The 18,512-nt window shown below is 53.4% G+C and overlaps 1 protein-coding gene across 1 annotated transcript; it reads right to left on the reverse strand.

The window, feature by feature from the left end:
* Positions 1–1,462: 1,462 nt before the first annotated feature.
* On the reverse strand, positions 1,463–14,418 carry UMOD (uromodulin; the record flags this gene model as incomplete). Its single annotated transcript, XM_081299162.1, has 10 exons — positions 1,463–1,784; positions 2,862–2,903; positions 3,664–3,745; positions 4,276–4,438; positions 7,250–7,495; positions 9,737–9,885; positions 10,730–10,938; positions 12,230–12,337; positions 12,426–13,202; positions 14,325–14,418. The coding sequence occupies 10 exons, from the start codon at positions 14,416–14,418 to the stop codon at positions 1,723–1,725; spliced, it is 1,932 nt and encodes a 643-aa protein (XP_081155288.1). The 3' UTR covers positions 1,463–1,722.
* Positions 14,419–18,512: the final 4,094 nt, after the last annotated feature.

Below are 18,512 nucleotides of genomic sequence, written 5' to 3' on the forward strand. Positions count from 1 at the left end.
GCTCTTCCTTCTGCCTGGGTCACTCTGGCCCCGGCTGCTTCTTACGGAACACCTCCTCCAGGAAGGCTTCCCTGGCCCCACAGGCTGGCCGCTGCTCCCTTCCTGTGCTCCCAGTCCTCTCAAGGTCAATTCTAATCCTGCTCCATGACCTGATAACCTATCTGTCTCCCTTTGAAGGCTGTGAGATCTTTGTGGACAGGGAGTCTGTCTAACCAGCACCTAGACAAACGGACAACATCTCAGTGTGCCTGCTGCAGACTCTCTCCTGGGAGTGACACCTCCGCCCTGGGGCTGCCCAAGTGTGCGGCAAGGACACCAGACCCTGCCTCTTGGAAAGAAGAGGGAAGAAGAACTCATTCTGTGGTCCTCTCTCCCCCTCTGGTTTGGGGCCTTGTTTTGATTTTCCTTGGCCCAGACTTTCCTGTATTTTCTCTCGCACCTGAGTCACACTGTGGCTGAACCTGCCCGTGGTCAGCGGGCTCAGCTGACCGGCTGAGTATGGCCGCCTTCCTGCATAAGTTGGCGAGAGATAAGAGGGACTTCCGTCAGCCGTGGCTCGCAGACGCACACGTGTGGCCTTCCCGGGACCAGCCAGGCCTTGGCCCCTCTGGAAAGGCCCAGCTGGGGTCAGGGAAGCAGCTGGGCCCGGACACTCGGTTCCCAGCTGCCTCAGGGTTCTCTGGCCCCTTGGCACAGAAGTCCAGAGGCCCTGGGGACAGCTGCCTCTCCGGGTCCCAGCAACCTCTTGGCTTCTGCCTGGGCCTCCTGAAGGGTCCCCTGCCAAACGTCCCCTGCCAGTGGGGGGATGGGACTGCGCATCCACGGCCCACGTGGCCCTGGAAATTGGTCTCCGACTTCTGGGTTGGGAGGGACCTGAGTCCAGGGAACGGAGGGGGCCCCACGGTTGTGACGGGCAGCTCCTGTGGTCCCTCATCACCCTGAGGATGGGGGGGGGCCTGGAGGCGGGGCCTGTGTCTGTCTATCCACAGGGGCTTTCCAGCTCCTGGCCCAGAGGACAGGCTTCAAAGTCTGCCCCTTGCAAACCAAACAAACCCCTCCACGCCTGGTCACCCCCAGCCATGCAGGGGCAGCCGCTGACCTCCTCGGAATGCCCTGTTCACGCTCTCTCTCTCCCACCAGAGGCTGCAGGAGGGCAGGGCTGGGTCTGACTTGCTCACTGCCCTGGTGTCTCCCCTGGAGCCCCAGCATCTGAGCATGGTGCCTGGCACGTAGTAGCAGCTCAGAAAACGCCTCTTGAATCAATGAACGGATGGATGAGATGCAGGGCATCGTGAGTCTCCTCTAAGGTCACGCAGCAGAACCCGGTTGGACCCAGCTTCTGTGAGCGAGCTGTGAGCTCCATAAGGACAGGGACTGGTCTGCTTCTCCTCCTCACAGGATCCTCCGTGCCCCCAGACAGCACCTACGTGTAGTAGGTGCTCAGCAAATACTTGTGGAGTGAATGAACGACTTCAAAGGCAGATCTTTCAGAAGGATTATTGGCCACTCTCTTGAAGGAAACGGGGGCCTCGTGTACAGACACGTCACAAGCCCCATTTAGAGCGCAAGCAGCATTCACAGACCCAGGCGAGGAGTCAAGGGCAGAAAACGCGAGCAGGTCACACCAGCGTGGGCTCCCTCTTCCAGGGCTGGAGCGCCAACCTGCGCCTCCCCTCCCGGCCGGCAGGAAGTGGGCTGGGAGCCACAGAGCTCCTCCGTCCGTCAATGAAATGTCAGGGTCAGGGCCACGGAGACCAGCGGAGGCAGCCAGACCTTCAGGAGCTCTGAAACAAAAGCAATTACAGAACCGCCGCTAGAACTGTTGGGATTCTGTACAAATCCACACCCGAGGCCTCTGATAGACTGACCGGCGAGAAAAGGACACTGAGGATCGTTAGAAACAGGGAGTTTTCTCCTATCTGCTCAGAAGACTAGTGAGAAAAAAAAAGGCACCCGTTTGGGGTAGAAAAGAAGGAAGATGTGTCTTCCCAGGTGGGCTGACTTGAAAAAGGCAGGCCATCCTCCGGCTGCAGGCTTGGTACCCCCTCCGCGGGGCACTCTTATGCAGTGCCCAACCTGCTCAACCATCCTTAGAGACCCTGGAGGCTATTTACAGAGGGCAGGTCTCTCTAGAACACCCTGCCCACCCCCCCAACTCCAAGTTCATTAATACTGGGTTGGATTAGAGCTCAGGTTAAACAGGCTGGTGTAGCAACCCCCGTGGATCCTGGTGCCAGGAGCCAAGAAAGGCAATGGGTGCATAGAGTCTCTCTCCATGTCTCTTGCAGACAATTCAGGAACCTCAAAAATCAAGGGCCTCGAGACACTCTTCTTTGTGGTCAGAAAGCTGAAAAACGAGTTTGTGTGTGTGTGAGAGAGAGAGGGGGGTGGTGGGTGCTCACTGCAGCACTAATCATGGTTCTTGGCACATAATGGAACTCAACAAATATTTGTCACCTGTCAGGTGAATCCCGCAAAAGGTGTTAGAGGTGAAGCCAAGAGGAAGTGCCCGGGGGCAGGTCTGGAGCATGCATGGGTGCAGGTGTGTGTGTGTGGAGTGGGTAACGGGTGTATGTGTGAATGTGCAAACATCTGTGCATGCAACTGAAGGTGCCTGTGCTTCTGAGTGTGCAAACGTGGATGTGTGTGTAACCTCAGGGGTGTGTGCAGCCACATTGCGACCAGTGGTTGAGCGCGCCTGGGTCCCTGGGGACTGTGGTGAGGCAGCAGGAGTGAGGCGGCCCTCCGTTCTCTTCCGGGCTCAGCCGGGTAGGCCAGGCTCTGCGGCTCCCCTGGGGCCCAGGAAGAAGCCCCAGAGGTCGTTCTGCAGCAGGTCTCTGGGCAGGAAGGACTCAACTTACCCAAGCTCCTGGAAGCAGCCCTGGAGACTGTGGCCTGGACACCTTTGTGGGGGAAACAGAGGGCAGAGCCGTGAACAGAGAAGGCACGAGGCCGCAGGTCTGGCCGGAGACCAGCCCCTTCAGTCTGCTCTGCTCCTGGCAGCCAGAGCCATCTTTCTGAAACCCAGGCCTCGTCACGTCCCACCCTGCTCTGGGCTCTCCCGTGCTTTCAGAAGAAAGGCCTAACATCTTAGCGTGAGCTAAGAGGCCTCGCATGGCCTGGCTCCCCCACATCAGCTCCTTCCCCATGGTTCCCAGCATGCCTGGGCCTCTCTCAGAGGCTGCAGGAGGCTGGGCTCCCTCCTGCCACAGGCCCTTTGCTCATGCTGTACCCACTTCCTGGACTTCCCTCCCTCCTTCCCTGCCCCTCTTAGTCGATGCCACTTCCCTTTCCTAATCTTAGCCTTATTTCTCCCCAGTCCACTAGACGGGTTCCCTTGTCCCTGGGGCTTGGGGCTCCTTTTGCATTTTCTTCGCCGCAGAGGGGACAGTTGCAGGCGGACATGTCTATGTGGGGTTACGGGAACAAGGCTCCCTGTCCGCAGGGTTGGTGCTTCTGCCCATCACAGACCAGAAGCACTAGCCCCGGGGGCTGGCGCACGGTGGGCACCAAAGACACAGTTGTGCAATGAATGAATGAACGAATGGGAACTGCTCCTGGTCCCTCTGTTCCCATGAGATCCTCAGGAGCCGGACTCTGTCACCTGTCCTCTCCCAGAGAAAGTCCCAGCCAGGAGCCCCGAGGAGGGAGCGGCCGTCTCACCTTTCCGAGTGATGGGACCCAGGTTCAGGACACGGGAGGAGTCTATGAAGCCCCCACTGCGGAATCGGGCCCTGGAACAGCTCTACAGGGACGGGGTGACAGAGGGAGCCTTCCGTGAGGGAGGCTGTTGGGACCCCGGCATCGGAGGGGGCTGTAGGATCCTGGGGCACCCTCCTGCCTGGGCGGGGGCTGAGGAGGCAGAGGCAGGTGTGAGATCGGGTCTCACGTCTGTCAGGGTCTCAGGCAAGTCACCTAAGTTCTCTGGTCCCCCTGTCCCCCTTAGCAAACGGGGCTGGTGACACGTCCCTTACACCGTCTGTGCCCATTGGAACCTTACAACAGGTAAGGTGCCCAGGGCTTTGGGCCTGCCGGTGAGATGAGTCGTCCCCCCCCCCCGGCCGGGTGCAGGTCACTGCAAGCAGCGATTTCCCAGCATCTTGGGTTTCCTGCTTGGCCTTGGCCACCCCGTCACCCTGTCCCTGCTGACCTGGTGCTAAACAGGGAAGCAGCCAGTATGTTTGCTTTCTCTGGGACCTCTGGCCAGATGCCTCGGGTCATGGGACAGGGGCGCTGGCAGGCTGGCTGGCTGGCTGGGGGCCGGGGGTGACTCACGGGCTTGCACTTCTCGTTGGCGGTGTCACACAGATACACTTCACAGTGCAGGTAGACCAGGTCGTAGTTGCCAGCAAACCGGAACATCTGGACGGCGAACCGGCCCTGCGGGGACTCTCCGTTCTCCATCACCTGGATGGTGGGGTCCGCGGTGTGTGGACACCTGACGGTGGGCGAAGGGGAGGGTCATGTCATATGAGGGGTTTGGTTAAGCAATGACTCTGGAGCCCAGACTTCCTGGGTTCCAAGAGGGCACCACCACCACCGCCGGTTAGCTGTGCAGCCTGGGGAAACGGACTTCATGTCTCTGAGCTTCCAAGTCCCCATCTGTGTACAGCAGGGGATAATAATTGCAGCCCAGGTCGAACGATCGTTGTGAGGATTAAGTTAGTTTATCTTTCCAAGTGCTTCAAACAGGATGTGGCCCTCTGTAGATGTCATCTATATTTGATCTGAATGTGATCTAAAAGACAGCACTTTATGATTTGGAAAATGCCATTCGAGGCTCGTCAGCTGCTCTGTGCGATCTATTGTGCGTCTGTCGCAACGATGCAAACGTCAGAGGTGCTGAGTGTCACTGACCAAGCTGAAGTGTGTGCACCTGTCCATAGGCGTACACAAGGACACCGAAACACACTTACAACCCCCAAATGGCACATGCAGAGACTCTCACCCGTCGGAAGGTGGACAAACTGGGGCAGGCAAACTGGGTGACCCTCTGCTATTTCCCCACGTTTTTCTCAAAGTTTGATTTAGAAGACAGGACGAACGTGACTTCGAGAACTGAAAAAGGGACTTGTGGGGATGGCAGTGTCTGCCCTGTGTGCCCCAGAAGTCAGATCTGACCCTAAAACCACAAACTGCTTGGTAGAATGAAAGCATCCCCACCTCCCAAAAAGCAGAGACAGGTGACCCCCATGGCCAGTGACCGCCCAAGGACACCCCCCAAGCAAGGCACCCAAGTGTCCTCTCCAGCAACCCTCGGTGTGTCCAACTTTTAATCCACTTACATATTTTGATGAAATATATTCATTCCCTAGAATCTTTAGATCAGGACCACAACTGTCAATCACCTTCCGCCACTAATAGAACAGGATCAAACAAATGACACGGTCAACAAGAGAGCTCTAGACACTTTGATTAGACACTGTTCATCGCACAGAGATCTAAAGCAGAAAAAAATGCAAAGGGATATTCCTAGTAACAGAGAACGTCTGATTAGCACCTGACTGAGACTCTCCCCTTTGAAACCGGAATAGGTCAGACATGACCTCTTAGGATGCTTTCCCTGACTGTGCTATTAAAATGGCAAACATGGCCGGGGCACAGTGGTGCACAACTGTCATCCCAGTGGCTCGGGAGGCTGAGGCAGGAGGATCACGAGTTCAAAGCCAGCCTCAGCAAAAACGAGGCCCTGAACAACTCAGCGACACTCTGACTCTAAATAAAATGCAAAATGGGGCTGGGGATGTGGCTCAGTGGTCAAGTGCCCCTGAGTTTAAGCCCCAGGACCCCTGCACCAAAATGGCAAACACCCTTCATTTTCCACAGCCTTTCTCCACTAACATACTATAGATTTCACTTTCATTTACTTGTTGATCTCCCCTTCAGAATATAAGCCACGCAAGAGCAGAGCTTTTTGTCTCTTTTACTCACTGCAGAATGAGAGCCTGGCACACAGGGAGCCTCCAGGGTATCTGTTCTACTTGTGGATGAAATGCTCTTGCTCATGGATAGGGTCACAGTTTTCTAAAGCCTCTTGAGTAAAAGGCAGCACACCAGTGTCTTCCTGTTTCAACTGGTCCTTGGCTAACAGTGCCTGCTCCTCCTGGCTCCAGGCCAGGTGCCAAGCTGCCCGTGGCTCTGGTCCTGCCTTTCCATCAGGAAAGGAGTCGTTTGGTGCTCTGGGGAAGCTCATGCAACCCGCCTCAAATGTAATGTTTTAAAAAGCATGCAGTAAAATATTTTAAAGATTATATAAGAAACTAAATGGTAGCACATTTCTTAAAATATTAGAACCTTTGATATATACTTTACACATTTGCATAGATATTATATATAAATATTTTTTGCTCATATATATTTGATAATGCATTAAATGGTAAGGTCCAGTGGAAATTCTAGTACTATAGTAACTAAAAAGTATTGATGAATAGGACTGCAAATTGGTGCAACCACTCTGGAAAGCAGAATGGAGATTCCTCAGAAAACTTGGAATGGAACCACCATTTGACCCAGTTATCATCCTCCTACTACCCAAAGGACTTAAAATCAGCCTACTACAGCGACGCAGCCACACCAATGTCTGTAGCAGCTCAATTCACAATAGCTAAACTATGGAGCCAACCTTGGTGTCCTTCAACAGATGAATGGATAAAGAAATTGTGATATAAATACACAATGGGATATTACTCAGCCTTGAGGAAGAATGAAATTATGGCATTTGCCTGTAAATGGATAGAGATGGAGACTATCATACTAAGCAAAATAAACCAATCCCCCCAAACCAAAGGCCAGATGTTTTTGTCTGATATGTGGATGCTAACTCACAACAAGGTGTAGTGGGAAGCTAGGGAAGAATAGAGGTACTTCAGATTAGGTGGAGGGGAGTGGAGGGAGGAGAGGGGGTGTGGGGGTAGGAAGGATACCCCAGACATATATGAGTCTGGACATATATGAGTCTACATTATACAACCAGAAGGAGGGGAAATCGTACTCCCTCTATGTATGCGGTATCTGAGTGCATTCTTCAGTCGTGTGGAATTAGAGCATATAAAATGCATCGAGGAACTGACAGTCTCTTCTAGGTAACCCTTCTTTGCTTTTTTCTTTTCCTGGTCTACATTCCCAATGGAATGACACATTTTAACTCGAGGACAATGAATATAAAGATGCACTTTTCACCCATCCAGGCCCACAGACCTCCCCGAGCCCCACCCATGGCAGCCCCCCTGCACTGGGAGCCCTTGCCTACCTGTCCTGGATGATGAAGTATTTCAGGGGGTCTGTGGTATTGCCGCTGGGAGTGGCATAGCAGTTGGTCATCAGCAGGGCAAACCGGGACACGTCCCCTCCATCCAGCATGGTGCCCACGTACAGGAAAGCCTCGGTGGACAGAGCCACGGAGGGGCCCTGGTAGGGCCGCGTGTAGGCCGAGCTCTGGAAGAGCGCCATGCGCACGGTGAACTCGCCCGTGCCACCCACGCTGATGTTCAGGGCGCTGCGGGCAAGAGCGGCTGGTCAGGGGACCCGGCAGGGGCGGCCACAGAGGGCGGCCCTGCCTGCTCAGCGTGCCTGGAAAGTCCCTGACAGTTCTCTGCATCTTTGTCCAGCAGCTGGACCGGAAGCCACTCACCATGACTTTGCAAACGGCGACAAGCAAGCAGGGGTCACCTTGGGGTCTGGTTACAATGCAGGTTCTGATTGGGTGGGTTCAGGGTGGAGCTCAAGGTTCTGCACGTCTACCAAGTTCCCCCGAGTGGTGTGACTCCGCACGTCTATAGACCGTATCTCGAGTGACATACCCGGTCCTTCTCTAGGTGGCCTGTGCTACAACCCCTGGGATCTTTCAAGGTAACTAATTAGAACATATAAAATGTATCCATGCATCAAGCAACTTCTGGGGGAAACCACCTGGCTCCCTTCTTTAGTCTGGAACAGCAGGTGAGACGTGAAGAGCTCACAGGGTCTCACAGGGTCTCTGCAGACCTGGGTCTCAGCTCCTGGTGAAGTTCTAACCTATGTCAGATGACGGGGTTTTACAAATGGTTTATTCTGTGACCTCATTGAAAACAGTCATGCTAATGTGAACTTCACTGAGTGATCCTTCAAAGGACACTGTCACATGAAATAAAGTATGACAATACCCAGGAAGCTGGAGCGCAATCACAGGTGAGATTTCTAGCTCAAACCCAAACAAGGTCTGATCACAAGAGGTGTCGCCCTGGCACCTCCCAGGCCTAGGACGGGACCAGGTTGCTGCGGATCACTCCTTGTCCACGTGGTGCTCCTGTCAACGGCCTGCTGTGAGCAATCTTCTTCCTCCAACTCAGCCACACACCCTCAACTGAGCCCAGAACCCTTCCCTGAGTCTGGCTGGCCCAGAGAACAGGTAACCCCCGGAAAGCTTCAAAGTGCTGGCCACCGTCGGGCAGGGGCGCTCCACCTGCTGTTTGAATCCCAGCTCTGCCACCTACTAGACTTTACAACTTTGGTCAATGACTCAAACTTGTCTGAGCCACAATGTCCACATCAGTAGAAAAGAGGAGGAGGAGGAGGAGGAGGGGGAAGAAGGGGAGGAGGAGAGGGAGGAAGAGGAGGAGGGGAGGAGGAGGGGGAAGAGGGGGAGGAAGGGGAGGAGGAGGGGGAGGAGGAGGGAGGGGGAAGAAGGGGAGGAGGGGGAGGGGAGGGGGAATATCTACATTCCTTAGGGCTACTATAAGATTTTAATGAGATGGTCTGTGTACAGACCTGACATAGTAAGCTCTAATTATGAATATGGCTATCCATGTTCCCAATGTTGGTATCCTTGGCCTATGATTCATCCTATTTGAAGATTTTTCTATTTTATTTAGCAACAGGATTTTTCTCTTTTTAAAAAAAATTAGTAAAACTAGCCAGGAATAGTGGCACTAGCCTGTCATCCTAGCAGCTCGGGAGGCTGAGGCAGTAGGATCTCGAGTTCAAAGCCAGCCTCAGCAAAAGCAAGAGGCCCTAAGCAACTCAGTGAGACCCTGTCTCTAAATAAAATACAAAATAAGGCTGAGGATGGGGCTCAATGGTCTAGTGCCCCTGAGTTCAATCCCTGGTACAAAAAAAAAAAAAAAAAAAGGAGTAAAACCTCATGTGGTGCCCATCCTGGGGGCGGGGGATTCTCTGGCTCACCTCTATAAGCAACCCCCACCCCACCAAGGCACCTCCAAAGAGCATAATTCGTAAATGCTCTGTAGTCAGACATCTTCAATTTATAGAGAAGGGAAACTGAGGTCAAAATTTGGGATATGATTTGCCCAAAGTCCCATCGCAGGGCTGCACTGAGACCCCCTCTTCTTCCCTCCTTTCTAAAAGGCCAGAGACTCTACTATTTGATTCACATCTGCAGGATACTGCTATCCTCCTAAGAAAAGTAGTACAAGTACTGTCCAATCCCTGGCTGACATCCAGAGGGGCTGGATGACATACCGGTCCTTCTTCTTCTTTCTCAGGGGGCTGACACCCAGACCTGCCCCAGGGGGACCCTGGCTGTGGTCTCCCCAGAGCAAACTGGTCAAAATACACCAGAGGCTGGATTTGGATCTGGGCTCCAGGGTTCCTTGCTGGGGCCCTTCCACTAAGCAACCCTGACTCCCTGTCCCCAAACCCAGCTCCTTGGGGGTGGCAGCTGCCAGGGCAGAAGAGTTGGGTGAGGAAGGGGTTGTGGGTGGGGCCATCCTGGCGTAACTGGAGGCCCTGCCGGCCGCACCTGACCATGGGCTGCAGGGAGGTCTTCAGGCTGACCAGCATGTCCAGCGGGTAGGAGCAGGCGAAGTTGATTTTGATGTTGACGTCGCGGATGATGATCTCATTGGCCACGTAGAGGGTGTTGCTGTAGGTGGCATGGGTTTCGTTCCTCTGTGTGGGAGGGCGAGGAGCGGGAGAGAACCAAGAGAATCTTAGACTTTGATGCTGAAACAGGTTGTCTCCGGCCACCTGCCAGCGGCCTTCCCAGTCTCTGTGATTAAGAGTTAGGACAGCAGTGAGCATCCGTGAGCACATGTCCCATGCCAGACCCTGAGCTACATGCTCTTCCACGTTACTGAATTAGTCCCCTGATGAGCCTAGGAGGCAGAGCTGCCACAGCCCTGCTTGGTGAAAGAGGAGACAGAGGTTCCGAGTGACTGAAGCGCGCAGCCCCGGGGAGCTAGGAAGCCCGCCTCTCTCCAGTAGCCCATGCTTCCTAGCAAGTCGTCACAATGCAAATGACAATTATTTACTTTCTTCTTTTCTTTTGCTTTCAGGGGATTAGAGAGGCAGAAAGAAGCAAATGCTTCTCACTCAAACCTTTTTACTCTGCGTCCCAAGGAATGAGGCCTCTGTGGGCAAGGTCCTGGGTCTCCAAGTACCCTGCCTCCCAGGGCCACTGGAAACCAGCAGACCTGGCTTCGGATCCCAATGCTGACCCTTACTGGCCGGGAATAATCACTGCCACCAATCTTAATTTTCCCATCTGTAAAATGGGCAATGATCACCTGGATCTCCTCTGTATTTGAAGGTAAGTAACATTTATTCAGCGCTTACTAAGTGCCAGCCACTTCAGACGCATTGATGGTGACTCACTGAGTCCTCTCAACAATCTGGTGAGCTCCGATTCAGTCACAGGCCACATAACTCGCCCATGCTCACACACCTGCTAAGTGGTAGACCTGGGGCGTGACCAGGCAGTGTCCGACCCTGCCCCAGGGGGACCCGGGCCTACCGTCAACACCGTCCCGCAGGGGCCATCCTGGGCGGGGGTCACCACAGACATCCAGTCCCGCTCGCCCTTCTCCCTGAAGCCGGAGCAGCGGCTGTCCCGCAGGTACATGAAGACCTTGTCGAAGCCCAGGCTCTTCAGCTGGCACTTGCCCAGGGACACCTTGATGTCATTGGCCCCACATTCCAGCCTGCGCTCCAGGTAGGAGATGTCTGAAAAAAGTCAGGAAGGACAGGGTTTGGGGCCTGTGTCTGCAGTCCAGGTGCCCAGCAGTCCCCAAGGGTCAGGCTGAGGTGGCTGGACTGGGGACCAGCTGGGGATGCTCCACCTTGGAGCATCTCTTGGAGAGATGGGGACACAGACTACATCTGAGTACCCATGCATGGGTCCAAGGGCCAACCATGCAGCCCACGTTCCCCGAAGGGGGGGTTGTACACAAAATATGGGATGGTTTGGGGGAGGTCTTTGGTGGTCCAGCATTAAATAGTATTGAATCCAATTTTTAAAAAGAAAAGTAAAAGTCAACTGCAGTTTCTTTCCAGTCTCTCTACCTGAAGGGGACAGTCCTCACTTACTGCTAATGTCTTTATTACTATGTACTTGTGACTTTTCCCCTTAAGCAGGGAGCAGGCCTTAGGCTCAGCAGTGACAGCCAGCTAGAATTTTCACCTAAAAAAAGTACATCTTAATTTTTCAGTGTTTTTAGAAAATTACTGCGATCATTGCAATAACTTTCTTTTCTGTTGATTTGTTTTGACAGGTAACTTTCTCAAGTAGGCGTTACTAAGCAGCCAACACGGAGGTGACCACCAACATCCCAAATGAATTTGGAGACGAGATGCAGGCCATCTGAAGAAACATGGGTTTAATAGTGAAATTCATCCGTTGAAGGGCACCTAGGTTGGTTCCAGAGTTTATAATATGTCAAAATGCATTCCACTGCCTCGGATCACTACCATGTCTAATAAGAACAAATAAACATATATAAAATAATAAGAAAATTCACAGCATAGGTGGTACTTGGAGAAAGCAGAATTGGAAAATTGGCACTGGGTTGTGACAGAAATCATGACAAGCCTGGAAGACACTAGCCATCTCCAATAATTGTCATATGAAGAAACTGAGGCTCGGAGTCGGCCAGTACCCTGCCCAGGATCCCAAGCTGGTCAATAGATAGCGGGGCCTGAACTGCAATGCCACAGGTGGCTTGGGTGGCCTCTGGCTACATGGTGGCAGCAACTTGTATGTCCACTGCAGGGTGGGGGACCTCAGAAAGAAGGATGAGTGTGAGGTCCCTTAATCCCTGGGAGCTTTGGGACTAAGTAAAATAGCACAGGGAGCCAGTTTTAATGAGTGTTAGGGGAACTCTCCTTTTCAGATTGGATATGTGTCCCCTGGGTTATATCCACAGCTCCCCCCACACACACCAGGGAGAGTGCCCCTCCCCCAGTCTCTGATACTTTCTCAACAAACCACCTCCCACCTCCGCTCCGCTGTCTTTACCAGTGATGTTGAAGTCCTGTCTGCACTGGCAGCGCCACCTGCCGTTATCCGATATGCAGTCCTCGTCCCCACTGCACTCCTCGCACGTGCCCTCCACGGAGCTGGGATCTGCAGGACCACAGGGGACAGACATCGGGTCAACAAAGACACACCCCATTCCCCTGTCTAGGAGAGGGAGAGGAGGGGCGCAGCTCACCTGTGCAGTAGGCTAGGTGGCACTCAGGGGCCGCCGTCAGGTTGTAGACGTAGTAGCCACCAGCACAGGCCTTCACCTGGACGGGCGTGTCCCACAGGCAGCAGTGACCGCTCCAGTGCGCACAGGCTGTGCGGTTCACGATGCCCTCGTCGCTGGACGGGTGCGTGCCGTTGAGCCACATGGGCGCAGCCGTGTTGCAGCGCAGGATTGGCACGCAGGTCTCGGCCAGGCGCATGCCACCCGGGCCCACAAAGCGGTACCAGCCGCTCAGGTCCGTGTCGCAGGTGTACCCAGCCCCGTACTCGGTGCTGCGCCAATATTCGTCCAGGATGCTGTGCGCCTGGCACGGATCGGCGCACACCAGCTGGTCCCCCTCGGGCACGCAGTCCAGCCCTGGGCCGCAGGAGCCCGGGGAGCACTTGCAGTGCCATCCGTCGCCCCCGTAGCCCTCGGGGCACATGCACAGGTAGCTACCCTCCACGTTGACACAGGTGGCTAGGGCGTGGCAGCGGCTGAGCTCCGGCTCGGCACACTCGTCCACGTCCACGCAGCCCTGCCCTGGCGACAGGCGGAAGCCATCTGCGCAGACGCACGCGTAGGAGCCCAACGTGTTCACGCAGCTGCTGTTGGCGGAGCAGTTGTGCGACCCTGGGATGGTGCATTCGTTGAGGTCCGCGCACACGAGGCCGTCACCGGTGAAGCCCTCCTGGCAGGAGCACGTCGTGACGACCCCGTTCTCCGTGCAGGTGGCATTGCTGTGACATTCAGAGCACCTCCCTGTATCCAGAAAAGACCAGCCTCAGAGCGCGAGCAGCTGGGCTAATGGTCAACCAAAGATCCCCACCCTGCGCCCAAGGGAACCGATGTTTGCTCCAAAACAGAACTGTCACCTCCCCTGGCGATGTTAAGCTCATTGTCTACCTTAAGCATCGCCTTCAAGTTGTGTCTTCCTGACACATCGCCCCACATTCAAAGGAAAAAGCACAGGATCCCCCATACTTTTCTAGAACCTGCTGCCCCTTGGTGGATTTTGCCCATTTTGTGCCTTCTGTCCAAGGCTCCTTTCCTGCTGGATGAGCTTTTATCAAGACACTGCTCAGTGTTGCCTGCTCTCTGAAGACCTCCCCAAGTCCACCTGGCAGGGCTGTTGTACTTTGTTCCTCCACCACAAAAATAATAGTTAAAAAAAAAGCTGTTGTTTAGTGAGCATTTACTACATGCCAAGTAACAGGATATACACTTTTCATTCATTGTCTTCATGAATCCTTCCCAGCGGCTCCTTGGGATCTGCTTTTATTTATCTTTATCTTAAAGATGAGGGAACTGAAGTTCAGAAAGATTAAGTCACTTGCTCAGTTGAGAACAGCAGAGCCATGACATGCGCGCAGATGGCAGGACCAGAGCGTGGGCTCTTAACTACGGCCCAACAATCGTATTTGCTGTGCTCCAAAGAGAGGCTGAAAGTGGGGTGAGGGCGGTGCGCAACCCAGGGAACGACCTCTGAGGGTTGAAAGGGGAGGTGTTTGGGGGTCGCCCGGGTGTCTGCAAATCCCCCGTTTGGTGGAGTGTGCTCCTGGCTCTAGTCAGGTGTTGGAAAGTCCTCGCGATGCTCTAGCCCCTTGCTTCTCAGTGTGAGGTCCAAGGACCACAGTGTCAGCATCACCCGGGAGTTTGGTAGACATTCAGAGTGCCAGGCCCCGCTGCAGACCTATGGAACCCAATTGCATTTTAGCAGATTTTCCAGGGGAGTCCCGTGCACTTCACAGTCTAAGAAACGGACTTAGAAAAAAGACTATGGAAATCCCAGGCAAGAGAGGGGAGGGAGAAGGAGCGCTTCCTCAAAGGGCGCATTGCAGCACTACTCACGCATGCGCACATGCGCACACACGCACCACTTACTTGCTTCGGAGGAGTCGGTGGCTACAGCTCTGATGAACCAAGCGGTTGCCACTGTGACCATCAGCCACCAGGTCAGAGAGAACAGATGGCCCATCCTTTCTGCTCTTCCCGGCTGCTTCTGGTCCTGGGAACAGCTGCCCGAGGGCAAAGATGGGTTGGCCCCTTGGGGTTTCTGCCCTGATGCAGGAAGTCTTGTGATCACAGATGGTCGGACAAATGGAGGACCTGACTCCCCTCTCTGTACTTGGGAGGAAAGCCTTGGTTGTACCTTGTGCGACTCCCGGATGAGCCATTTATGTGGACTACAAATATGTGCCATGTGACAGCCCCTAGCTTTGGTGGGGTTTCCTCTCTGCTGTGGCACCCTCACTCCCACCCACAACCCACCCTTGGTTCCCAAGTCTCAGCGCATTGCACATTTTGAAGAACTGAATCTCTCACTTGGAGCACCAAGTGGCAAGAAGGGGTAGTGTTCTGGACTCACCACCCACCTTACCCGAGGCAGCTCTGGATCTTAACAGCCAGCTCCCGATGCCCTGCCTGGAAACATTGAACTGACTCAGAGCCATTCAGCAAACACTTATTGAGTAGCTACTATGTACCAACAGGGAGATAGGTGCCAAGGAGAACAAGGAACATGATAAGTCCATGTCTCCATTGCAACTCAAGTATGGTAGGGAAATGTCCTGAGATAAGCAAAGGTTGATGAGAGATGATCAACCTTCACAACACAGCACCATGTTTCTAGAGTGGTCACTTATTATGTCACCCAGTAGTGAAGTTATCCTGGGTGGATGCTAGATCCCAATTCCTACTAGGCCTGCAATGGTGGTTCAAGTCCCTGTACTGCCAGTCACTACCAGTGTGACCTTGGGCAAGGTATGTCAGTCTGCTAAGACTGGATTTTCACATTTTTGAAGTGGGGATCACTGCTTCCGGAAATTGTGCCAAGTTAAGTTATAAGAAGTCCCTGTCCTCAAAGAACTCGCATTCTAGAGCCATGTTTTCTAGACCTTTGTGACTAAAATATGCCATAAGGAAAAGATGTTATGTCCTGATTCAGGGCAGTTGCTCCTATGTGTGCATGCAGACACACACACACACACACACACACACACACACACACACAATCAATCAATCCAAGTTTTGTCAAACTATTCTTATCCTTACCGTGCACTGCTTGCTGGATATATTCTATTGCTTAATTAAAAGGAATTTCATGTTTGCTCATTACCATATCCCCAGTGCCTGGTACACAGTAGGTGCTTAGCTAATACTCATCAAATGCATGAAAAATAACTCTGAACCCCCAGGGTCCAAACACTTGACTTTCTCACCCACCTCCCTCAAATAGAAGGGAAGCCAGCAGAAAACGAAATGGGGAGATGCTGGACCAGGAGAAGACAGCCACAGGGTGCCTTACCTGAAGCAGAAGGGAAGGGCTGGTCCAGACACAAGTGTGTGCCGAGTGTGTGCCTCCTATTTATACACACATGGCCCCTGGTGGGCACTCTCTCCTCCAATTAGTCTCTGGTTCAGTTCCTTGAGGTCGTTTCCTTGGGGGTGGGGGGCGTCTGCTTTTTTTCCTTTGGCAACATGTTGGCCTGTTCCAAACTGTGAGGTGGTTGTTTGTCCCCTAATAACTGGAGACACCAAGTGACTGACCTTGGGGTCCCCCTGTGCCTGGAAATACAAAGTCTCTGTTCTGCACCTTTTGACATCCAGAGATTCCTGGGTTAGACATTAACTGGGCAGGCAGGGCCTGGACTTTTTCTTGGTCACTGACAAGGACGAGGTGGACCCAGGGAGTCAGGCAGATGCCAGTCACTGAAGCCAGCCTGCATGAGGGTAAAAGGACTGCTGGCTGCTCGTGCTGGGATGGGTCCCCGTCCTGGGAGGGCTCCTTCCTGTTCTCCGTCCTCACCAGATCAGCCTCCTCCTCCAGGGTCCACACATGGGCAATGGTAGGAAGTCAGACCAGGATATCCTGGACCCAGCCCACTCTGAAACATGGAGATCTGAATTCCCATGTGCAGAGGGGGCCCTTGGGCCGTGGAATGACTTTATGGTTTAAATAGACTGACTTTGGAGTCAGCCAGTCTGAATCCTAGGTCTGCCGCTATCATGTTTGCTCATTACCATGTCCCCAGTGCCTGGTCCATAGTAGGTGCTTAACTAATATTCATCAAATGCATGAAAAAATAATAACTCTGACCCCCGCAGATCCATTTCTTTCTTTTTTGGGGGCTGGGGGGTACCAGGAATTGAACTCAGGGGCACTCAACCACTGAGCCACATCCCCAGCCCTATTTTGTATTTTATTTAGAGACAGGGATCTCACTGAGCTTCTTAGAGCCTCGCTTTTGCTGAGGCTGGCCTTGAACTCGCCATCCTCCTGCCTCAGCCTCCCGAGCTGCTGGGATTACAGGCATGCACCACCAAGCCCAGCTCATTTCTTAATCTTCCTGAACTCGTTCTCCTTGTCCACAACAGGTGACCGCCCATCTCCCTGAGAGACAGTGGTAGTTAACGGAGATGACCCAAGTGAAGGCACCCAGGGACGATTTCATTCATGGAAACTCTACAAATGCTGCTTTGCCCATGGACAGTCACAGAGGCAGAAAATGGCCTGAGTCGTTGGGAGCCACGTCTCCTGACCCTGACCCTTGTGGATGGCAACTCAAAAATCAGTGGCAGAGAGGATGTCATCAGGATGAGAAAAAATGCCTGTGAACTTGGGCTGACTTTTGGGGGCCTTCCTTCATCTGTCCCATGTACTAGTCCTTGGCACTGGGACAAACACCTCAGGATAATTTCAGAGGAGTGAATTTTCTGAGTCAAAAAAGTTGGCACAGCACGAAGACTATGGGTACCTCTTCCCAAACAGCACCCCACAGCGGTGTCCAAAAAGTAATTGCCAGTCCTCACCTCAGGACTCACCAGCTCTGGGCCTGGCTTCAATTTATTTTGGCCAAGAAGATAAGAGGTATCTCATCATGGCTCACTTTCGCAGCTCTTGGGCGAAAAGGAATGTTATCACCTCTTTGTTTGTTGAATTACCATTTATTCTTCTTTCTAGAACCAGCCATTGGTAGCCCGTGCCTTTCTGAGGAGGTCCCTTGCGTACTAGGCTGGGTGTCCTTGAGGGGTTCAAAGCTGGCGACTCCAGGGGTTTCTGGAAATGACAAGGTGGGACAAAGGGGCATTGGGGCTGGAATCTGTTCCCAAGTGTCACAGTGTTTTCTAGTTTCTGTGTTTGATCTGCCACCCCTTGGTGCCTTCCTGACTGTGACAATCCCCGCTGGGGACAGCTAATTTCCAGAGACAGCCATCAGCTTGCTTGCCAGGGGACCTTCCCAGGCTTCCCACCGCTCCAAAGCCTGTGTCCACCTGCCTCATGGTGGGGCCTTCGCCTTACGGGCGCATTTCCCACTCTGATCACCCCCAGGAGACACACAGGAACCAGAAAGCTGGGCATGACCCCTGTGCCTCAGGCCCCCCTGGAACTGTGAACACTGGCCAGTCCCTAACCTCTTACCGGCCTCTCCCATTTTTTGCTGTAGACACCCCAATAAAGGCTCTTGTTGCCTGACCTCCAGGTGCTTCGACGTATGCCTCCCCCATCCCCGTTCCCCTCCCCTCCGAGGCCTGGCATTGCCCCACCTCTTGGGATCTGTGAGCATAAGAAGCCATCTTTATATATAATAATATAACCTACCTTTTAAAACGGTAGACATTGTCCTCGCTCGACCCAGCTGGGTCACCCTGCAGTGTCTCCAGGTGGTCACTTGCCCACAACATGGTGGACTTCACTGGAGCCCCTGAGCTGTGGCCTCTCATCCAACCCATTTACCTACGTCTCTCTTGTGATGAAGGCCCCCTCCTCCTTCCTCTGAAAGATCCTCTCATGACCTTTCCTTCCCTCGATCCCTTGCTCCTGTATCTCTGCTCTCACCCCCTGGTGTGTTCACCTCTGCCACCCACTTCTGCAAAAACAGTCCTTGGATCCCACACGCATCCCACCATTTTCTGCCCTCTCTGTGGTTTTCATCACCAAATGTCTTGAATGATTTTTGAGCATATCTCTAGGTCACAGCTGTATAGCCCTTGAGCAGCCAGCTCCATTGACATTGCTCACCGAGACCATCCAAGACCTCCCTGTTCAAATACAACCAATATGTTTAATCT

This window comes from Spermophilus citellus (assembly GCF_964194105.1).
Source record: "Spermophilus citellus genome assembly, chromosome: 6".
NCBI classification, from domain to species: Eukaryota; Metazoa; Chordata; class Mammalia; order Rodentia; family Sciuridae; genus Spermophilus; species Spermophilus citellus.